At 35.3% G+C, this 25,271-nt stretch overlaps 1 protein-coding gene across 1 annotated transcript in view; it reads left to right on the top strand.

Moving 5' to 3' along the window:
- The window catches only part of LOC143389260 (protoheme IX farnesyltransferase, mitochondrial), a 133,442-nt gene that overhangs the window by 26,668 nt on the left and 81,503 nt on the right, over positions 1–25,271 (top strand). The window contains exon 4 of the mRNA XM_076842428.1: positions 3,198–3,322. Within this exon, the coding sequence (XP_076698543.1) occupies positions 3,198–3,322 (125 nt within the window). The remainder of the gene's footprint in view (positions 1–3,197; positions 3,323–25,271) is intronic.

Below are 25,271 nucleotides of genomic sequence, written 5' to 3' on the forward strand. Positions count from 1 at the left end.
GCAACACTTTACCTTTCATTCCTTTTCATTGTTGCTGTCTCTCACAGGTACCAGGTCCTAGTGGTTGCTCATTCAAAATATTCCTTATAACTCTTCAGTTCCCCTGTAACTATCCTTTGTCATTGTGAATTAATGGTACAGGCTTATAGATTACTTCTCTGTGAAACTTTCTTCTTCTGTAAGTCACTGTGCACGTTGCTGCCAGGTACTTACTGTTCACTGTCTTGCAGTAGACTGTCAGGGACTTCTCTACTGGCTACCAATGGGGTACAAACTCCTCCGCTGGGTATTCTGCAGTCTGGCAGCCACCAATCTCCTCATCTTTCCGCCAGTAAATACTACACTATGGCTTGCACACTGGTAGCCCTAAAAATGTAGCAGAGAACTACACAGACAGGGCTCCTGCCCTCATGGAGTTTGTATTCCCATGAAGAGCCAGAGTGTGAATAGTACTGTAAAAAAAATAGCAGAGTGGTATGAGTAAGGGTATAACTGGTCATGTCTGTTTTAGATGAGATGATCCAGGAAGTTCTCCCTAAGAAAGAAATGCAGTTGATCAACAAATATATGAAAAAGTGTTCAACATCTCTAGCAATTAGAGAAATGCAAATCAAAACTACTCTAAGATTTCATTTCATTCCTGTCAGAATGACAATCATTAAGAATACAGGCAACAATAAATGTTGGTGAGGAGTGGTGAAAAAGATACACTCTTACATTGCTGGTGGAACTGCAAATTGGTACAACCACTGTGGAAAGCAATATGGAGATTCTTCAGAAAACTGGGAATGGAACCACCATTTGACCCAGCTATCCCACTTCTTAGTTTATACCCAAGGTACTTAAAATCAGCATACTATAGTGATGCAGCCACATCAATGTTTGTAGCAGCTCAATTCACAATGGCTATGGAACCAACCTAGGTGTCCCTCAATAGATGAATGGATAAAGAGAATGTGGTATATATATTCAGTGGAATATTACTCAGCTTTAAAGAAGAGTGAAATTGTGGCATTTTCCAGTAAATGGTTGGAGTTGGAAAATATGCTAAGTGAATAAGCCAGTCCCACAAAACCAAAGGCTGAATATTTTCTCTAATATGCAGATGCTAATTCACAATAAGGCAGGGGGCACTAGGGAAGAATAGGGTTACCTTAGATTAGGTAGAGGGAAGTGATGGAAGGGGTGGGGAGAGGATGTGGGAATAGGAAAGGTGGTAGAATGAAATATACATTATTACTGTATGTATGTATGTGACTGCATGACCAATATGATTCTGTAACATGTACACTCAGAAAAATGAGAAATTATATCCCATCTATGTATATCAAAGTATATGAATGCCTTCTACTGTCATGTATAACTAAATGTTTTTTAAACATTTTTTTAAAAAGAAGTAATGTCTTAGATGAGATCTGAAGTTTAGGAAGAAGCCAGCCATTGAAAGAGGGAAAAAATTATAAGGATCCTGAGGCCAAAAAGGGATTTACATGCCAAGAACAGAAGGTAGCCCTCAAGATTGAAGAAGAGTGGAGTGAACTAAAGAGAGAGGTGTGAAAGAGTTTGACAGGGGAAAGAGTTTGCATTTTATTCCAGGTACTGTATTGAGAGATTTTCTAAGCAGTGAAATGATATGAAAACACTACTCTGGAACCCAGGGGCACTTAACCACTGAGCCACATTTCCAGCCCGTTTGTTTTATTTTGAAACAGGGACTCAGTAACTTGCTCAGAGCCTCATTAAGTTGCTGAGTCTGGCTTTGAACTCATGATCTTCCTGCCTCAGCCTCCTGAGCTGCTGGGATTACAGGTGTTCACTACCATGCCCTGTGGGAAGAGGCTCTTATAGTAATAGTTTGGACTTCATCAGAGTTCCTCAGTCTCAGCTTTACTAACAGGAAATTCTGTTTGGATACTTGCCCTGTGCTCTGCAGGATGTTTTCTCGCATCTCCAGCTTCTACCCATAAGAAGACAGTAGCACCTGCCCCTCCCATTTGTGGCAATCAAAAATGTTTCCAGATATTGTCACATGTCCTCTGGGGAGCACAGCCACCCTGGATCAGAACCACTGGACTCTAGATGGTGGCAGCAGTGATAGATTTGAAATGTTTTATAGACGCAGAATGGACAGTATCTTTAAATGAATGGAATATGGAGAGTGAGAAAGGAAAAAAATAAAAAATTCTGACTAGATTTTTGATTTGCAAATCTAGGCAGATAGTGTCACACATACTTGAGGCTCTTGACATTAGTCTCCTTGCTTTTGTGGCTGTTCTTAATACTATTCATCCACTTGTTAAATAGCTCACCCTACCACTCTCTCCTTTCTCTGAAGGAAGGTCCAACTTCAGTGCCATCTTGACGTGTTTCCAGGTTAGCTCACCAGTGGTGAGCCATGTTCCAGTGAATTCCTACTGTCCCATTTTAGTACCCCTCTTAGATACTTCCTGGCCCAAGAAAGAAGCACCAGGGTCTACCAAAAGGAGCAGCCATGATGGATGATTGAATTATGTAGCTTTGCTTTTATACCCTGCTCTTCTTTAGATTCCTGTTAGTGGCTTATAGGATTAAAGTTTCTTTTTCTTCATCTTCTGATCACAGGACCATCATCTGTTATAGGCAAGTCCTTACTAGGTTTATCTGAAGTTGGTCACAGAATTAGGATTCTTACTATTTGTTACCATGTGTCATAGTTATCATGTATGTCATGGTTGTTAATGTCTGCCTGTCATCTCCCAAGAACAAGAGGGAAAGGGAAACCATATCTTGGATGGTACTTCTGTTTAGTAGCATAGTTATACTGATCATGAATTTGGTATTCAGTGAACGTTTTTTGAATAAATAAGTGAATGATTAAGTCTGGTTTATTTTTTACTCTGGAGTATAATGGAGTTAAAAAGAAGTAATATTTTTCTATAATTTTTTTTTAGTTATATGGACACAATGCCTTTATTTATTTTTATGTGGTGCTGAGGATCAAAACCAGTACCTCACACATGCTAGACAAGCGCTCTACCACTGAGCTATAGCCCCAGCCCCTCTATAATGTGTTTGTAATCAGAAAAATGTGGATTTTTTTAAATGAAAAATTAGCCTGCAGGTAGCATTATTAGTGTAATCGGTTGGTTGATATGGAAGATGGCTTGTTGTCTGACTTTTACTTCTAATGCTACATCTTCTCTGTTTCTGCCTTGCAGCTCTAGTTGTAAGCACCACTTCAGCTGGTTTTGCATTGGCTCCAGGACCTTTTGACTGGCCCTGCTTCCTGCTCACTTCTCTTGGAACAGGTCTTTCATCCTGTGCTGCCAACTCCATTAATCAGGTCAGTTTCTTACCTTTCATCTAGATTATGGTATTCTCCCTTTTTCCTGGATAGTAGTAGTATCACATTTTTAAAAATCTTCCCAAATCCTATACATCAGTGGAAATGGCCTGTGAACTTGTAATACTGGATATGTTTTATGAAATCTCTATGTTACATAATTATTTAGTGTTTTCTTTTTGAGGTAAAGATTTTCAAATAGGTTCAGGTTAGAGAGCGGTAGAGTACATGCTTGAAATTACCAGAACTTAAGAACTTATAACTTTCTGTTTTTAGTAGTATCTTTATCTATTTCAGCTACAGTTCCCCTGAGCTCATCATTGTGTGCTGTTGTTTCTTAGTTTGATTTTATTGCATTTTAAACTGCCACCATACAAAATAGAATGTCTTCCCTATCTTTGTGTGTGTGTGTGTGTGTGTGTGTGTGCGCCCGCACACGCACACACGTGTTTGTAGGTAGATGGTACTGGGGATTTAACTCAGAGGCACTCTGCATTGTGCTGCATTCCCAGCCCTTTTTATTTTTTATTTTGAGACAGGGTCTTGCTAAATTACCCAGGCTGTCCTCAAACTTGCAGTCCTGCCTCAGCCTCCCAAGTTGTTGGGATTACATGTGTGCATCACCATTGCCTGGCTCAGAATTTATTTTAAAGGAAAATATCCAGCTTAAAAAATAGTTCAGTACTATTAACTTGGTATAAGGAATCAAATTATATAAAAAGCTAATTAGTATATTATTTTTAATAGATTCTGCTCTCCCATTATTTTAAACATTTAGATACTTCCAAAATAGTTTTCCCCCACTTGTCACTGTGATGTGCCCTAACACTGTGGCTTTTTCAATGACACTGGAGTGAAAAAGCTTTGGCTAAAACATAAGGAAAATTGTCTTCATCACCAGAACACCCAAGTGAAGTTGGCATAGTTTTTAAAATAGGAATTAAAGTTACCAGAAGGAAAATAGCTTAGTTGAATGGATATGTAAGTAGCTAGTTTGCAAAATAAGGGAATTTAATTTGATAGTGCCCAAAATGATTGTGTTTCTATAGTGTATTATCAGTTACTTGGAGAAGAATCAATTTATTTTAAATAAGAGTTTCTTGTTATTTTTATTGTCAAACAGTCTTCTATTCTTCTAGTGAGGTTCAAATGAACCTACCACTTATGATTCTTTCAATAAACTGGATTTATTTTGGTATTTTGGATGTAGTCTTCAATTTTTATTTTTATTATTACCTGTATTTGGGTATAGATCTAAGTTAGGAGAATAAACTAGGGGCACATTTCTAGTTTCCAGCCTCCTTTTTATAAATTTAGGATCTGCATTCATTCTTGAGATACTAATTCCTATCTCTTGTTTAAATTGTAAGATTCAAAAAAGATTTTTAAAATAAAAGTATGGGGACTCAGGGATAATCAAAAATATTCAAATGCTTCAACTGGTTGATAAAACCAAAATATTATAAAAAATAAGAATAAGTTTGAGCTACTCTTCCCTACCATCCCCCTTACTGACTCCAAAAAAAGGCAGCTCAATAATTTTTCATGAAAAAACAAACAAACTGTCAGTTATAAAGAGAAATTTCCAATCTGGAAAGAAAAAATGAAATGATTTACATTTAGGCAGAAATTCACAAGAACTGAGCATAAGCCAAGGTTTTATGCATTTTAAAAGGATTATGTGCTTCAATGGCTGTTTGATTTCATAGTTTATAGAAGCATATTTATGATGGGGGTGAGTTGAGTTCTATAAATTTTAAAACTGCTAAGGAAAGCCGCAGACTACATGATGGGATTCTTTCTGGTACCAACAAATTGCAGTGTCTGCCTCTGCTATTAATATTTCCTTAGTTCGGTTTTCCAAGCTCTGCATCCCACTTACACAGCTCTCCTGGTCTCCCTTTGGAACACTTTATCACATTCTTCCACGTGTCACTCATCCCTCACAGGCCTTGTCAGTGTCATGAGCAATGTCGGATCTTAATCAGTTTCACAAATAAATATCTTCGTCTTATGGCCTCCATATTGCTTCTTCCCACTTGTCTTAGGCTCTAATTTTGGAAGCACAATACTTAAAAATTTTTAATTATCCCTAGCATAGTAGAATTCAGTGTTATTATTAAGGTATTAATCAGCTTTCCAAATTATTATATACTCTTCAGTAATGCGTTGGAAATATTTTAATTCCAGTGTTATTAGGCAGTCTCATAAATATGAAATAAAGGAACATAAGGTCATTTTCATTAGCACTTTTAAATAGCATTCGTAGAACAAAGAGCACAGGCAACATGGAATTAACAGTGCTTTTGAATAACAGGTAAAGACATAGTTTTTAGCATAAAAGATGAGTTAGTGTTTTTTCTTAGATGTGTTCACATTAAAGAATGCATATATGTGGTTGATCTTTTGTAAAAGTCCTTCAGCTTCTAAAAGAATTCTATGGATAAAAAATTTCTTTCTGTCCATGTTTATAAAATGTCTCAAAGAACATTTTATATATATATATATATATTCATTTTTTATGTGCTTCATTTGAGCTGTTATTCATTTAATACTGTTTCTTCTTTGTATCCAACTTCTGTGATCTCTCTGTGAAAGTAGAAAAAAATAAAGCTTTGAAAAGCAATTCTTACATTTGTTTTTAATGAGAGAAAAATGAGATTCAGCTTCTGATTTATGAAGAAGTGAATAGTGCATAAAGAGATATGTATAAGAAACCACTAACACTGAAGTGTAAAAATGAATTACATACATGTTTTGTAATATATATACATGCTTCGTTCAAAACCAAAGTGTGGCTTTAAAGGGGGCATGCCTTCAAAGGATGAAAGCAATCCATAAAATGTTTTTAATTTAGCAACTGAAAGATAAAATGTTATGGATGGCTTTGACTGTTCAAATCTTGAGAAACAAGTACAAAGTAAATAGAATACATTCAAGTAGAATTAAGACTTCTAAAAATTATCAGACTATTAAAGAATTATGTTGAGTATTTGGCATAGTAGTGTAATAAGCTGTGTAATTGAAATTATCTTACCTATGTTACTTGTACTAGTGAAACATAAGTAAAATGATGTATTTATCTGAAGTTTTGCCTTTCACACATAACAGCCCAGTTACTTCAGTTCAAAAATAGTAAATGGAAAATTCCAGAAATATACAATTAAATTAAGAAACTTTGATTGTAGCATATTGTTACCACTGTTTTTATTATTGCTTATTGTTGGTAATCTTCTGTTGTGCCTAATTTATAAATTAGGCTTTGTCACAGATATATATTTATAGGAAAAACTATAGTATACGTAAGATTGGGTACTGAGTTTATAACACTGCACATTTCTAATTAGTTTTAAAGGACAAATTACTGGAAGTGAAATTTCTGGGAGGAAGGCTACCAGCCAAAGAACATATGAAACTGGTTTAACTTTGGAATGTATGATCTTAAAAAGATAATTAATTTCTTACATTCACACAGTGCTGTAGAGTTTATAGACTATGTTTATATAAATCATTCTTTAAACATGACAACCCTGTGAAGTAGGTGACATTATTTCCATTTCTCTTTTTAAAACAATGTCTTTTGGGCCATTGAATTATTTTTTTAACAGGCAACATTTTAAACATTTATTATACATATGATGTTTTCATTGCAAATCAGTAAGAATATATAGATAAGCAAAAAATAACAGTTATATTTTTATTTTACTTTTCCCCTATGCCAGGTAGTGTTTGTTGTAGGGTAACAGAGAATAAGCAAAACAGATGCTATCCAAATAGATGTGTTTTCCTACCTTAACACTCTGAACAGTTTAGATTGGATGGCTCTTTGTGAGGGGGAGACTGTCCAGTGCATTGTGGGGTGTTTCCCAGCATCCCCAGTTTCTGTCTGTTGGTAGTAGTAACATCCCTTCCCTAGTTGTGACACTGCAGATGTCTTTAGAAATTGTCAGATATCCCATGGGGACACAAGTCACCCCCAGTTAAGAACCACTGCTTAAATAATTTCTACTTATTATTTCATTCTGAGATCTTTACCCAGGATCCTGGCTATAGTTTCTCCTTGTGTAACTACCCATTGATAGCTGGGGTGGTCATGTATCATACTTTATGCCTTTGTTCTTGGTATAATTATTAAGAATGCCCCTTTTACTCAGGTGCCTTAGTGTGGGCGAGGAATTGTGGTCTTACTGTTCATAGCTTATTTATGACTTCATTCTATGAGTATAAATGAGATATGGTAGAAATATCTTCATATCAAAAGGTGTTTCCTTGAGTTCTGCCTTTTCGGTTCAGTGTGCCATTGGAGGAGCAGAGATTTCCTGACTATAGCCAAGGTCACTTGGCTTGCCTAATCTTTACCTTGTTTGTAGTTACACCTATACTCTGTTGTCATGCCTAATTGTAGTGTGTTTTACACACACACACACACACACACACACACACACACATGACCTTAAAGAATATTTTACATCAATAATTGCTCTGTTTTAGTACATTGTTGTAGAATTTTGATGGCTTTTGATTTTTTTTTTTTTTGTATCTCGTGTAATATTCCTGGCAGTTTGTCTTCTCACAAGGATGGTTGTCACTAATATCCTAAGGCAGCTGATTGGTGGGCAGCCTGATGATTAGAACTTTATTCTTCATATTAAGCCACAATACCTTTGTTTTGTTTATTTATTTTTATGTGGTGCTGAGGATCAAACCCAGGGCATCACACATGTGAAGCAAGCACTCTACCACTGAGCCACAACCCCAGCCCCTTCCAATGCATTATTTTCTAACTATGATTAATAGATGCTTGTGGTCTCACAATATAATTATTCATTTGTATCTCTTCTCTAGAGAACTCTTAACTTTCTTGAAACCAGTGATTATGACTATAACATATGTATGTATCCATCATCTCTGCTCACAGTATAGCACTTGTAGATTGACATTCTAAAGGAATATGTATAAAGGAGAGGGAAGGGGAAGTAAAAAGAAATGTTAATGACAACAATAATCTCAGCTAATACTTATTTAGCACTTGCTATACACCAAATAATATTTTAAGAATTTTATATACATTCGATCATTTGTTTGAGCCTAGGCTCATGGGATTTCAAAAAATGGCTCTTTTGAAAGATCAAATAAATGATGAATGAATTCACAATTTAGTCTTAGCTCTAAGAAGAGCCATTGATGTTCTCTGAGACTTTTAGAGAAAATTAGAAGAAAGGCATACAATGTAGTAGAGTTTCAGATCTGAGAGGCAGGTTATAATTAGAAAGCTAAACTTGATAAGAGTATGTTATCTTTGGGATCTAGTGTATCCATAAATGTTGAAGAATTTTTATGAAAGGAAATGAAAGAGATCAAGAGGTGCGAATAAAATGGGGTCAAGAAGAGACATGTTTTTTTGTTTGATACTGACAATACTTGAGAAACTTTCATGGTTGAAATAAGGTAAAAAGGTAGGGCTTTAGATAAAGAGCTCTGAATTATAGGGTAGTTAGGGCAAAAGAAAATCCACAGCCTTTTAAACCCTGACAGGAGAAACAGGTAAAGATTTTTCTATTTTCTTGGTGAATATGAGATTAATATCTAATGCCTCTTTCCTCATTTTCCCTTTCTCTGATGTTTCTTTTGTTTTTACTATTCAATCTGCCTAGAGCAATAGGAATTGACTTTCATCTTCCATGTTGAACAAACGTAGTTATTAAATTTGGTGTTGTATTCTAGAAGAATAAGACTTACATTAGGGAATACCAGTGATGTGATTTATTGAACACCAGACATGTAAGAAAAATCAAGATGTAAAATATATTTTTCTTTTGAATGTTGCGATTTGTTTGACTTTGATGTTGTAACTGATAGGCAACTTGCATTCATTCACTGGCTTCTGAAGTTCTTAACTTGTGGCTCATTCAGATGATTCAAATTAGCTACTACACTATACCAGGTTTGCCTAGAGTCTTTTAGTATCATTTGGGAAAGAGTCTCCAACTAAATATGGTTTTTATATAAAAGAAAAATGATGACATTACTGAACAATGTCAAAAAATGTATTTTAAATGTAGATTCTTTTTTCATGAATTTATATAACTCCAAATAGTTTCCAAATTACATTTGATTCTACTCTCTGAAATGATCTATCTAAATGGAGTGAGTTAGGCATTTACTGATAAGCAAAATAACTCCAGGTAAAGTTTTGCCAACAAAGGCAGAGATGATGATAATTTGAACATAATGTTTGTAAACAGTTTTTCTTAATAATTTTTATGTCATGGTTAAGGGGCCACTATTTGCTTTATAATGATTCTTTTTTTAATATTTATTTTTTAGTTATAGGTAGACACAATATCTTTATTTTATTTTTTATGTGGTACTGAGGATCAAACAGTACCTGAGCCACAACCCCAGCCTATATGATTCTTTATAATGATTGGCATTATTCCAGTGTTAGAAGAAATGAAGCTCAGTGATGTCATTGATCACATATATGAAAATCTTCAAACTGAGACTAGAATCTGTGAACCCAGTTTTTTTGCCCTCTTAATTGAAATGTCCTAGTTCAATCATCACCTTGGAATCAAACTGTTCCCCATAATGAGTCCCTTCCACTAAATGAACTGCTTCTATATCCTTACTACTGTGCAGACACGGTCATATCTCTGTCTCTAATGAGTTCAGGAAGATTTAAATGTCCTAGTCGAACTAAATGTTCTTTTAATGTCATTTCATATTTTGGAATATGGATTTCCAATTTGGGCTTGATACTACAAAATGTGCATGTATGTAATAATGTCTATTGTATCTTTAAAAGAAAAGTTTGCTCTGTTTTTGGCCCATGTCTTCCACACTTACAGAATTTGATTATCTCCCATTTAACCCAAGTTAGGGTTTTAATAGAAGAGAAAAATGTGTTTATTTTTCTCAGTGTATTTTCCTCAGTTTTAAGTTATACAGGTTTGAATATTTCTTATCTGAAGTACTTGGAACTGGAATTTTTTTTGAGATTTTAGAATATTTACATGTACATAATAACATCTTGGGGATGGGACCCAAATCTAAACAAGAAATTTCATTTACATTTTATATGCATCTTATACACATAGCTTGAAAGTAACTTTATACAATTTTTTAGTGCATCTGTATTCTGACTGTGACCTATCTCATGCGGTCAGGTGTGGAATTTTCCACTTGTGGCAACATGTTGCAACTTAAAAAATTCTGGATTTTGGAGCATTTTAAATTTTGGGTTACAGATTTCCAATTTGGGCTTACAAACAACAATATGTGCATGTATAAATATATGAATGTGTTTATTCAAAGTAGATAACATTTATGTGAATTCTTCATATTTCAGTATGTGGTGATAACTTGTGACCAGCAGCCATTATTGATTTTTGCAGTGTTTATAAGCATTATGGAATTGTATGTGTAACTGGGGTAAATCAAAAGACATTGCTGGTTCAAGTTGATAAATCAAAAAGGTAGATATTTAGTTGATACACAATGGAAATAATGCCAATATGGATTTGGGAAGCTAGGATTCCTGGCTTGTGTCTCTAGGGTTATGTGTTGTGATAAAATCTGATTTGGGTAGCTTGGAAATTTGCTTCCTTCCTAGATATCTCTCCTTTGCCTCCATCTAGTAGAGGTCAAGCTGAGTTTCTTTCCAAATTATCTCCCCCGCCCCCCCAATCTTCAGTTGTGATTTGCCTTTCCTGATTTCTGAATCCCATTAGGTTGTTGTTTCTCTGCTCTGAACCACATACTCCCTTTCCTTTTTTCTGGGTTAGATTGACTCTTGGTTGACTGATGACACTGATAGAGAAAAGGACTGCATGGCTGATCCCTGGGAGGCAGTATAGTTCCTTTCCTTATCCCATACTCACTATCCTTGCCTTAGTGACAGTCTGTTTTTAAGATTTCATCATGAACATTCTTGAGGCCTCCATCTATATTTATACTTTAAAATTGGAGCTATTGGATGATTCTGAATTCTGTGCAGGATCCCAGATATTGAAAGGAATTGGGGTGTGAGAGATTGGAGGGGACAGACAGTGTGGCAGATGTCATTTGTGCATCTTTAACCTTCATTAACTTTTGAGAATTCTTTGTTGCTGTAACTAGTAATGAAGCTCAGACTGGCTTTAGGCAAGCTTTTAGACATTTAAAATTTGTGTGTGATTAAGTAAATCCTAAAATTCACATTTTCATGACCACTCAGTCCTGTCTTATTGATTTGCTAAGAAGTTTTAGAAAATATTGTTTGTCAAAAAAGGGAAATTACTTACCTGTGTGATTAATCTTAAGGAAAATTTCACTCTGGCATTTCCTTCAGATCCTATGCCAGATTTCTCCCAGAAGCAGTGATCACAGGGGGAACAAAGAAATTCTAAAGGATTTGAATGATGGAATGTAGAGATAGGATGGAACAAAAGAGAAATTTTGTTAGTTAATAAGATTTATGTATCCTTATACCTTAAAATATACTGTGTAACCTTAAAATACTAATAGACAGATTTAGCTTTTATTCAACTGGAGTTTCTTAAATGCTAAAAGAATATGTATCTACTAGCTTATAAGAAAGAAAGCTATCACTGAAATAAAAATCTAATGGAATATCCTAACATTTTTATTTTTGTAAACCTGAATAAAATTATGGTTCTTCTGTTATTGCTTTGGACAAAAATATAGATGATAATTTAGAAAATGCCGTTGTATACATTATTGTCCACTAGGTGAAATAAATAAGGATTAAACAGTGCTGTACATAATTTCCTTAAATAGCTAGCTGAAGATAGTTTGGATAAAGATCCTTCCCCTAGTGTTATTGATGTCATCTATTAATTTAAATAATAAAGATTGAACATAACTTCTGACTTTAAGAATATAAATGTATCTCAATATTAGAGTCTCAGTATAAAAGTTTTAAGGAATTTGTAAATAAGAACATCAGTAAAGGACTTCACTGGATTCCCTCCATGATTTTTACTTATTTTTAAGTGAATGACTGACCAAATGGCTAAATAGATTGAATACACAGAAAGATGATATCTGTGGTTAGTCTTAAACACAGAGTTGTGGACAGTCCCCTAATCCCAAGCCTAATATGTTTTCCCAAAGGAGGAAAAATAGAAATTTCTTTTTATAACAGATAGATGGTCAACTATCTCAAGTACCTCTGGCATAAGTCAAGTCAGATTACATTAGAAATGACCCCTTTTATAAGTACTTAGTGAACATTCAGCCATTAGGACTGTATTTTAAAGCCTTTGAAAGGCAGGTGAATGTTACTGAACTAATGTCTACTTGCACAGAATTTTGTTTATTCTGCTTAGCTCAAGTTAAAACCATTGAGGTGGGGAAAGGCTGTTAACCCTCCTGGCATTCACCTGCCTATTGGAAAGCAATTCTGATTTGCTGAGGACCAGAAGGCAGAATGTCCTTAAATAGTAGAAAGTATAAATGTGCTTTATGGCTTTTTTCTTGAAAACTATTTTCTAAGAGAATTCTTGTACATTTATTTGTTCCTTTGCTACTGATAAAGATAATTGTTCCTTTCTAATCAGTTCATATGCCAATAGAGGAAGACTAAGCAAAGTGTAGGGAGTTGTCATTTCCACCTGTCGGAGGTCAAGAGAAGTGACCAGACTATCAAAAGGTTGGTTGGGGTTTTACTAGGAAGGTGAATTTGGCCTGAAACTTTCCAGGCAGAGGGAATATTGTAAGTGAAGACCCAGAAATGTGAACTTGTATTTATACACAGGAAGACCTGTTGGAGTTGCAGACATTGCAATGCAGCAGAAGCAGAGGTACAAGGTGGGCAGGGTACCAGGAGAGACTTGGATAAGGAAGTAGCAAGGGCAGGTCACGAAGGGCTTCCTTGGCTTCATTAAGCAGCTAGACTCACACTGTAGATGTGAAACAACCATTGGTAGACTTTTTTGTAAGGTTGTAACACAGATACTGACTTTCTCTTACTCTTAAAATTAAGAGCCTTACTTAAAACCTACCAGTGGTTGCTTAATATGTACAAGATAAGTCTGGTTGCTTTAAAATATATATATATATATCCCTTTACAATCTGCCCCTCCTTCTTCCTTAACCAAATCACTTGTGGTATCCTCCTTATTAGAGTAAAATATTCTGACTTTGACCTACAAATTCAGCATGGCCTGTGTCTTCTCAAGCCTCATCTCTTTCCAATGCCTGTGTCTGAACTAAAGGGACTATCTTAATTGCAGCTAAAGTTTGTCCATTCAAAAGACATTTCCTAAGCTCCCACTATGTTCCAGGCATGGTGTTGGGTGTGGAGATACAGACAGGTATACTGCAGTCTTTGTAGCTCATAGCAGAAGAGTGATACGTGGACTGAGAATATATTAACAAAGAAATATCAAGCAGGGACTGGCATGGTGATGAAAATTAAGTCGGATAATGTAATAGCATCAGGTCCTTGGAGAAGGCATCCCTGACACCCTGCCCCCAAACCATTCAGCTCGTCCTCTTATGTCACAATAATACAACATTTCTTCATAATGCTTTTCTAAATCTATAGATGTAACTTTCATTGTTTCACTTTGTAAGAGTTTGGAGGTTGTCTTCTCTATGTGATTGTAAGCTCAGCAAGGGTAGGGACCAAGTCTGTTTACCTATGTGCCAAGAGAGGTGTGCACATATGAGGGCTTGGAGAACAGGAGATGCTTACCCACCCTCACCGATTTCATCTGAGCCAGACTAGCTGGAAATCTCTACCTGCCATTTATCTATGGCTTTGGACAGTTGACTTAACCTCAATGAACCTGAGATTTCTCATCCATAAACAGTTGAGGTGGTTGAGGGAATGAAATTATATACATTTAGTGTTGAAGAGGATCGGGATATGCTACTTTGGCACAAGAAGTATTTTGATCTGAGGGCATTTTGAGTTCCTCAAATTCCTTATCAGCCTAAAAGCAGAGCCTCCCAAAAGAACTTAGTTGTCTGAAATTCCTTCCCTTGGAGCAAGTGTAATCTTCTTAGAGAAAGGTGGGTACCACATCCAGTTAGACATTAGTAACAAAGGATCATATATCCCATCTACTTTTCTAAGGACTCATTTATCTTTCCTAAACTTTATTTGCTCTTTCTTAAGTGGTTCCCTGTCTTTTCCTATTAAGATGCATATGCACTCTTAAAGTTCACCACTCTTCTGGGTATTGAATTCTTTCTGCAGTGTACAAAAAAAACTTAAATAAATGTATATGTTTTTTCTCCTGTTAATGTATTGATTATCATTTTAATTCACAATCATTTTAATTCATAAGACCCCCAGTCACTGAACCTGATAGTGTAAAGATTCCTACAGCTAAGAAAAGCATGCAGTTATATTGTGATTACTATTTATTAATAAAAAGTTATTGAATCAGGACAGGAAGTGGGGAACTTTCAACAACAAAGTAGTAAGGTCTTAAGAGCCTGAAGGAGAATTATTAGCAGAAAATTTGAGTAGAAAGGACTTGGCCATTAGTTAATTCTCCTAGTGGGAAAAAAGAAAGAAATATGAAATCATTTTTATATCTCCGATGTGTTAAATAGATGGATAGAGTTGAAGGAGGAAATAATAAAAAAAAGCAAGTCTTGGTGAAGAAATAATAACTTGGTTTGGGGTTTTCTTTTTTTGAGGGTTTTATAAGTTTGCTGATTTTGATACATACAGGTGGTGAAGATGAATACGGGCAATTATTGGGTTTTATAGGAGATTTGTTACCAGAGTCATAAAAACTGATACCACACAGGAGGTGGTTGCCATGCCAAGCACATGGGTATGCTTGGTCAATGGAAGAAGGGACAGGGAGTAGAATAGACTTGAAGACCAAAGACAGAACTAAGAGGCTCGAATCTGAGGACTGGGCGTGTTCTTGACACTTTTGGTAATTTCTTTGATAAGCAAAACTAAAAAAAAAAATAATTGCACAAATAAAATGCAAGTCAGGGTGGAGAAGCTTGAATGAGTCAACTCAGAATAAAATCCAAAGTCCCTGCCTCCAGCGCTCTCCATGGTCTTTCAGCCATAGCTACTGCAGTTCTTCAGACACCTTTACCCTCTTTACTCCAGCCATACTGGCCACCTTGCCATACTGGCTACCCCAACCCAATAATAACTCTCCTGCTCGAGGACCTGCCTTTTCACACAGACATTCATGCGGTCTTCATTCAAATCTCCGCTGAGATGTCATCTCTGAGATGCAGGGCACACTGGCATTCTTTGGACTCCTATCCCTCTCTTCTGATATTTGTTGTTGTTCATTGTCTGTTTCCTGCACTAGAATTGCAGCTCTGTGAGATCAGAGACTTGGTTTTATGAATTATTCTTTCCTTATTGCCTCAAACCCTGTCTGGTTCATAGTAGGAGCTCAACAGATAAATGAGTAGGTAAATAATCAGTGCTGCTTAATGGGAGAAACAAGCTTCAATCACGAAATTGCACAGATAAGTGTAAAACTGCAACTGAGATAAGTAATAAGACATTTCGGGCACGCAGAAGCGGAACCTAACTTCCCCATGAGGAAGAAGTCTGAGATCATTGATGCAGGGTGGAAGCCCAAAGTGGAAACCTCTGCTTGGCCTTAGTTTCTCATTGTGCTCTTCCTGTCTATGGCTTCCTGGGGTGAGGAAGAAATTCTTTGGGTTCTGTGGACCTCCCATTTATATTATTTGGTTTGTAGAAGTGCCCTTGCTTTTGTAGGGAATGGTTATAGACAAGCTTTAGAAATTAGATTTTTTTTTAATAAGTTGTTCCCTGGTCTCAAGGAACCCTTCTCACTTCTTCTTGATGGCATTTTTAAGTTCTCCCACCTCTTCTAAGCCTATATTCCTTGCTGTGTTAGGGACTTGTGGTGACTGTGATGGGTTGGAGTCTAAGGCCCTCTGATCAATGGGAGCAGCTGCTCTGACTGGCCTTGGTAAATACAGGTCCAGTGATGCTGGAACCTCTGGTTTTTCAATGCAAATGACATTTGGATTTTCATATGGAATGTCATGATTTAAAATTTGGAGCAGTTTTTCCAAACACTGCATACTAAATAAAATCTGTCAGTGAGTTGAATTTGCCATGAGTCCCTGTCCCCCAATTCTAGCCTTTGAAATAAGACATACAATTTTTACATTATCATTTATAAGGAAAACAAGGGGCTGGGGATGTAGCATGTAGCTAGCTCTGGGGTAGAGTACTTGTCTAGCAAGTGGGAAGCCATTGTTTCAATTCACAAAAACACAAGAGAAAGGAAGGAAGGAAAAGAAAGGTCTTTCTTCTGAGAAGAGAATTCTTCACAACAAAATTGTGGATTATAGTTTTTTTAAATTTATGTTTATGTTGAAAAAAGTGATGCCCCAAAATCTCAGCTTAGATAGAATCAAGCTATGTACACTGAACGTTAGCTCATTAAGCTGTTAGCTTTCTTGAACGTGTAGGTCTTCTTAAGCTATATACCATAGAAGAGCTCATTATTTTTAAATTTAAAAAGAGGGTGAAGGGGGGATATTACTGCTTTAACATTCAAAAGTTGAAGTCAAGGAGGGTCAACTCAAAATTGCTTCAAGGAACACCTGGAAATTGCAAATGTGTTCACAATTATTTCTGTACTTGATGGTGTTATGTTTCAGAAAGTGCCATTAATTGTGATAGAGTAACACAGAGCTCTTTGTGAAATGTAAGTCCATTGAATATCAGCACCTTCAAAGACAATAAAAATTCTAGCCTGCATTTATCTATTCCCATGTGAGAAGTTACTACAATGTATATTGTATCATTCCGCATGAAATTCTTTGGCTTAATCGTCTCTCATTTATAGTCCGTTGTCTGAGGTCTGTATTCCATTTTGCAGTTGTCAAACAGCTATCAAATTAAAACACCAGATTCCAAAGTTAATTTACATTTTGTGTCATTCCATATCAGTATATTTCTTGATTTGGGTATCTAAAAAGTTATTTCTTAATTATTCTTTCTCTTAGTTATTATATTCTTTTCCACAATGTCCGCAAGTACATTAAATATGATGTTCTGAATATCTTCATTATTTTCTAGAGTTTTAAAAAATTCACATGAACTTTTAAAAAACACCTGAATTAGTCATTTAGCCTCTTATTTCCACTGTACCTTTTTCAAGAAGCGAAAATCAAATAACTTAATGTCATCCTTATTTTCATTATCATTCTTATTTTCCTCTTTTGTTTAACATTGTTTGTACAAGCTGAAGTCTCCATAGCAATTGAATATAGAATTCTTAATTGCTTTCTAAATGTCAGTAATTGTTAGTATAATAGTAAAAAATTCGGCATTCTTTTTTAATAATTTGTTGATCAAAGAACTATTCTGGTTATGCTATTGATGTTTTACTACAAAGCATCTCAAGTTGCCAGTGGGTGACATTAACATTGTAATCCTGTGTAAAAGAAGTCCGTCCCTGAGGTATTTGATGAATACTTTAGGTTTAAGTAATTTGGTAAAGAATGACAGTTGTATGCTTATATAATTCTTAGTTATTAGACAAAAAGTACCTAAAATTGATACTTAAATTATGATAATTAGGAATTTCTATGTAATAGTACAAAAACATTTCCATATTAGTCTATTTACCCTTTTACACTAAGGTCGTTTTAATCAATATTTGTTTAGTACTTGCTTTTCATAAACTTATAAGTTAGACTTTGATTTAACCTTTTCTTGTTTTTGACACATTGTCCTTTGTGATTTCCTAACTCCTTGTGTATTTTTTCTGTGACGTCATTTGTTAAATTGCACTTTCATTAGGTTTTTACATACCTGAATATTCCATTAGCCTATGAGCCTCTCTTTGATTAGAAAGGCATATTTTATTTTAATCCCTAGTACCTGACAAATAGATTCTTAGTGAATGGTTCTTGAATAAGTGAATGAGAAAGTAGCCAGGAATAAGAAATAAATCAAACAGTTAAAAGAGCCTGAACTTGGTATAACTTTGTCCCTTTGTTATTCTAACTTCATCAAAGCTGTCATTTCAAAACATAATTACATTTTATGATGTACAGAGAACAATCCTATTGTTTGTACACATTTTCCTGGAAATTTTAATAGTCAACTTTGAAAGGATTAGCATTGGGAGTATAATAAAACAAGTTGAATTAAATTTGGGAAATATCAAGGGATCAGATAAAATCAAGCAAAAGTTAATGGCAATGTGAAAGTTATTTATAACAGCAAATTAGGTTTTTCATACAATAATAAAATTGTGCTTTAATCTTTGTCATTCAAAGGTTTTTAAAAATTATTCTTCATTAATTGGAATTCAAGCGATTTGATGGTAGAGTTTTAAGTTACGTGCTCTGTGTGCTTACAGCAAATAGCTTTTAGTGCAGATGTATTCCAGTGATATGTTTCCTCTTCAGAAACTTCACTACCAGAAAAAAAAAATACAAGGTCCAGAAACCCAAACTCTCTGTATATCCCACTGCCTATCAGCAGCTGCACCTGGATTTTAGCAAGATACCAGAAGGGTTATATGTCTAAAACTGAACATCTAATCTTTCCCTAAAATCTGCTCAGACTTCCATTATAATCGCTGCTCATTTGCTCAGGCCAGAAACTAAGCTGATTGTGTCCATGCACATATTCTAGTTGTGGAAGATGGGAGAAATTGCTAGAGGATGGTTAGATTCTCCAGCCAATTCTTGCAGCCCACCACCTTTGTCTCCGGCTAGGTTGTTGTAATAACCTCCTTAGTGGTGTTGCCAATTCTGCCTTGCTTTCTACAGTGTTCCCAGCACAACATCTAAAACAGCAACAACTACAAATGTGAGATCACCTCCTCTGGTTAAAACTGCACAGGGACTTCCCAGGCCCTGTGTGAACATTCTGCCACCCACTCTCAACTCCTGCTTCTGCACAGCCTAGCAGAAAATTGGTTTACATTAAGTTTTGAGAAAAGGAATATGGTCCTGTGCTTTTATAGGTATAAATTACAAATACGTATTAAAATTTAATTTTAATTGCTATGATTGTTCTGTCATGCCTTTTATCTACTTAAATAAAATATTTTATTTTAATGCAAATTAAAACTACACCAAGATTTCACCTCACTCCAATCAGAATGGCAGTTATCAAGAATATCAGTAACAGTAAATATTTGAGGATGTGAGGAAAAGTGTACATTCATTCATTGCTGGTGGAACTGCAGATTTGTGCAACCACTATGGAGATTCCTCAAAAAACTAGGAAAAGTATAAATCCAAAGGATTTTAAATCAGCATACTGCAGTGACACATCCACATCAATGTTTATAGCAGCTCAATTATAATATCTAAGCTATGAGAACCAATCTAGGTGTCCTTCAACAGATGAATGGATAAGAAAATGTGTATATGTATGTACATATATATGTACATACATATACACAGTATCCCATTGTGTATATGTATATATATACACATATATATACATATATATATATATATATATATATATATATACACATATACACAATGGGATATTCTTCAGCCATAAAGAGGAATGAAATGATGGCATTTGCCAGTAAATGGATGGAACTGAAGACTATCGTGCTAAGTGAAATAAGCCAGTCCCAAAAAACCGAAAGCCAGATGTTCTCTTTTATATGTGCATGCTAACAACAAACAAGGGGTCGGGGTGGCAAGGAGAAAGAAGTTCAATGGATTAGACAAAAGGAAAGGAAGGGAAGGGAAGGGGGATAGGAATAGGAATGACAGTGAAATGAACCTGATATAACTTTCCTATGTTCATGTATGAATATACTATAGTGAATCTTGACATCATGTACATCCATAAGGGGATCCTAATTAGAATAATACATACTCCATGTTTGTATAAATACTTCAAAATAGACTGTACTGTCATGTATAACTACAAAGAACAAGATATTTTCTTTTAAAATTATATGCAAGAGTTTTTTTTTCCTGTATTAAAGACATTACTGCTTTGTTACAAACACTTTTCTGAGCCTGTCCTTTATTGTAATCTGTATTTATGTTTGTGTTGTTTTAGGATGTATGGGAGCCCTACATTTGTAAATATAAAAGCTGTTTTTTTGTAATGGTTTTTCTTGGTAAAGATCACTAGAAAAATCATCTTAAGGGCTGGGGATTTGGCTCAGTTGGTAGAGTGCTTGCCTCACATGCACAGGGCCCTGGGTTTAATCCCTGGCACCACAAAAAAAAATCATCTTAATTTGTGGACTTAAAATATGAGGTGGTGATATAATTTAATTCAATACTAAATTGTTAGTTTTTTATCCGGTGATCATTTCTAAAGGCCACACTTATAATAGGCTAAATTCTATTTTGGTTTTATTGCTGCTTCACTATCTTATTCTGTTTGAAGAACTACACCCTTGTAATAGTATATATCTATTGTGTATTTTAATATCTGAGGACTTTAGTCTTTGTGCATTTCTTTTCAAGACTTTTTGTTCTGTTTACTGTTTCAAATAAAGAATCATTTCTTTTGAAGTTCTTTTAAAGAATAGGATTTTAATGAAAACCCCATTGTATTTGTAAGTTTATTTGGGTAACATATACATCTTTATTCTCTTTGGTCTTCCTAACAAAAAGTATATCTTAGGTTATAAAGCCTTTTACTAACACATGAGACCTGGAAGATAGCTATCTAACACTGGATTCTACTAAATAATCAAGTCAGTCTGAGAATGAACTTCTAGTTCAGAAATATTAAAATGCAGGGGAGAAAGCATTGTGTAAGAATCAAAGAAATATGCCTTTTTCTTGTTTGTTCATATTTTATATTTCTGCATGTAATGTTTTCAAAATTTAGATTTGTACTTTTTTTCAAATGTTTATTGCTAGGTTTTCTTTGTCAACCCTTAGATTGTTAGTTTCTTTAACATAGTTTCAAAGACTGGAGATAAGCTCAATGATAGAGCACTTAACCTGGCTGGTGCAAAGTTCCGAATTTGATCCCCAGCACTGGGTGAAAAAAATTCCATTTCTTACCATTTTTAAATTTCTGCCTTTATTCAGCTATTTTTTGTTTGTTTTTGTTCTCCAAGAAAGGTTTTTGTCATAAATCTTTGATGGTATTGAGAGTAAAAAGCAATTGATTTCCAAATTTTATTTTGTTTTTCCCTAGTAGGGATTTTTTTTCAGTCACTCTACTGCCTCTTTAGCATTGTTTTCCTTTTTTTAATGTTGAGTTTTGACAGTGCCACTGTTGTAATTTCCCTGTTTATTCATCATTGAATTGAAAGAGGTACGGTCAGTCATAGTATTTCCTTATATGAGTGTCATGTATGTAAGGTCTACTTGGATCTGCCGTGTCTGCAGTTTGGAAGCTACCGCCCTTTTCTCTGTCTCTGATTTCCAACAATTGATATGTATATTTTTCCTGCTCAAGGCTGATGTAGGGTTCCAGTGTTCATTTATTTTGAGGTGATATTTTCTGAATCTACTTCCAATAATTTGTGAAAATTGGTATTTTATGCCTTTGTTGAAGCAGTTCATCCACATATTCAATTCATGTTCAGCTATTGTGTCTTCAACTGAGCTTCTATTATATGTACCAGTCCCTAGTCACTGGGGACCCAGGGGCAGGCAAATAATCCTCGTTGTCAGTGGACCTAGTGGGGACTTAGGAGGCAGATAATAATTAATCACACATTTTATTTAAACATTATAAAACATTATAAACATTATTTAAACATTATTTAAACATGATGCAAACAAGACGTACTTGGTACCATTTGAATGTGTACCAAGGTATAGAACCGATGCTGGAGCTGAAATCCTAAAGATGAGTGAGGGTTTTCTAGGCAAATAGGACAGGAAGAGTGTTCTAGAGAAAGGAATATGTACACAGCTCTGTGGTGGGAGGAAGAATGGTTTAGAAAAACTGAGAACATTGTAACTGGACAGAGACAGAGAGGATGGTATTGAAAAGTTGATACTGGAGAGGAGGATAGAGGTTAGAACTTTTATAGTTCTATAAGCTACTTTAATATTTATTTTACTTTCAGGGCAATAGAATTGTGCTTTAGTAGAGAGAGATATTTTATCAGATTTGTTAGCAAGCCAGAATGATACAGAAAAAGACAAGAAACTTTTGCCATACTTTAGGCAAAAAGTAACTATGGCTTGTTCTATTGAGAAGAGTGGTTGAGAACAATTTTGAGACAGATTTCAGAGATAAAATGAACAGTACTTAGTAGAGGGAAGAGAGAAAGAAGTTATCAGGAATGATTCATAGGGGTATAGGTCAAATGAGGTAGATGATGATACCATTGACTACTCAAAGATGATCTAGGTTTGGTGGGATGATCATGAATTCAGTTTTGGATTTATTAATTTTGAGATCACTTCAGTTGAACTGAGAGGAAATGTCAAGTAGACCGAAGGATACATGGGTCTAGAAATTAGAATAGGGAAATGTTTTATAGATAGATCATTTATAGATAGAAATTTATAGATAGAAATTTAAGAGTCATCTATATAGAGATAATAATTGTAGCTGGGGACACTAATGAGATTAAATGGCCTGGGACCTGCCTTGAGGAGCTGAACTGTTTAACAGAAGGTGGAGGAAGATGACCTTGCAAAGGAGGGGAAGAAGAAAATCATGGTATCATGGAAGCAGGACATATTTTAAGGAGTGCTTAATAGTGTAGAATGCTGCCAAAGATTATATGAGTTGAAGACTGTGTAGTCCATTCCATTGGACATAGAGGTGAAGACTTTGAAAAAGCTATTTTGTTATTCTGTTGGGTGAGGAAATCACAGACTAGCAGTGAGGCACCATACCAGAAAATGAGGCCAAAAATGAGTGGTTCTTGCAGTGTCCTGATAGGCTCTATACCATGATGACTGAGGACACAGATTTGAGTCCTGACTATCATTAATTGTGTGATATGGAGTAAATTACTTGACTTTTCTTCACCTGTAAAATGGAAACAGTAATAGTGTCTACCTATCATGTACTATCAGTGGAGACAGGTAAATAAGACATTATTCTACTCTCACAACCCAATGAGAAATGTATGTATCTTCTACATATACAGATAACTGCAGTTCAGCAAAGAAGAAAAAGTGATATGTCACAGAAGAAAGATCATCTCTGGCTTCCATTGTAAAGAGTGAATGCTTTTCAAGGAGGCAGCATATTTTAGCTGGAGTATGTAGGATGTGCATGATTTAAAAATGAGGAGAGAAAGATTACTGTCAGAAGAAATAACCTAAGCCAAAGCAGAGAATCTGGAAGCCATGCATACACAAGGACATTTGTGTGGTGGGAAGAGGCCTAGAATATCAGAGTGCAGGCTGAGGCCATATTATTGAGTATCATAATTGCCAAGTCAAGAATTCAAATTTGATTGAGAAGGAAATAGGGAGCCATTGAAGTGTGGGGAAAGCCTGAAGGCATATTGACCAGTTAGCGTGTTATTACAATAGTCGTAGGAACTATAGGAAACATGAACTCAGAAATGAGAGATAATATGTAAAAGGAAATGGATTTGAGTTAAAAGGGCCTTCATTCTGAGAAAGTTAATCTGAGCTATAGCTTTATCAGTATGCAAATATACACATCAGCCTAGGTGGTATACACATCACTTTGTGACCAGGATCCCCTTCCCTGTAAAACTCATGGGGTTGCAAAATCTTCTTTGTGTCTTGGCAGTCACTGCCAACCAAGTAAATGAATTGATATCCATCATCTGTGACCTTGTCAAATCCCTGTTGCCTATTTCTTGTGGTTATCATCTTTTGGTTAAATTTCTTTAAAAATAATGAAAATCTAGAGACATTTAGCCCAATTACAAGAGTCTGATGAGGAAAAATATGTTTCTGTATTTTTAATTGCAAGTAAATGATTGGCAGTGGTGTTTCATGAAATTGAAAAACTTTTTTTTTAAAGAAATGCTGAGTTCTCAATTTTAATCTTTAGTTCTTCCTTTAGCTAATTAATTTCCTTATTTTTTAAACATGGAATTTTGAAGAATGTTAAAATTTGGTTAATTTAAAAGCAAAACAGATTTGACTAAAGATCTTTTCTAAATTCTTACTCTTATTCAAACTTACGGTGTGGTTGTTCTAGGGCCATGAATTTTCTAGTTGCTAATCCAAGGATAGTAAGCCATCCCAAGAGAATAAAACATAGCCTGCTGCTCTTCTGATTTGGGGTGTATTTATTTCTGTGCACACTTCTTATTGTCACTTTTCAATTTGGTAAGGGTGGGATGAGGTAAGATGGTAAGCTATGTGCTTTTTTACCAAGAGGAACTTTGTGTCTTACGGGTATCTTTGAACCATCACGAAAACTGATCTCTGAGTAGAAATCTTGCTATTTTCAGACTTGTGAATGTCTAGCTAAAATTTGCCTGCCAGAGACTGCTGCCTTTTCTCAGTTCATACATGATTCTCTTCAATAAAATGTGTTCCAAATAATCTGTCTCCATCTTCTAGTTAATCTGTCACTTGATTGATTCTGTTGGCATTGATTCCTAACTCTGCTGGAACTGTGTCAATACTGCCAGCCTTAGGCAAGGAGTCACCCTAATTCTACCTCTGCTACTGGCCCTATACTCTTCTGCCCCTAATTTCTGTATCTCCTGATTCTTTATCAAGTGGGTTATACTTTGAACTTCCCATTTTGTTCTTGCATCATGCAGATGCTTCTGACCCATGCCTTGGTAATAACAATTCCTCTGACTCTAGCTTGGCTAATTTACAAATAATTGTAATCATGATAATGAAAATAGTAATAATGGTATCACTATCATCTGATTTTATTTCTATAGCAACCCTGTGAACTAGGTATTGTTACCTCTGTCTGACAGATAAGAAAATGGATGCTCAGAGAAGGAAAAAGAATTGTCTAAGGCCATTTATCCAAGTGGTAAAGCTAGAAGTCATCCTAGTTTTATCTAGTTCTGAGACCCTCCTCTCTGTGTTTTGACTC

Source organism: Callospermophilus lateralis, unplaced genomic scaffold (genome assembly GCF_048772815.1).
Source record: "Callospermophilus lateralis isolate mCalLat2 unplaced genomic scaffold, mCalLat2.hap1 Scaffold_386, whole genome shotgun sequence".
In the NCBI taxonomy this organism is placed as follows: domain Eukaryota; kingdom Metazoa; phylum Chordata; class Mammalia; order Rodentia; family Sciuridae; genus Callospermophilus; species Callospermophilus lateralis.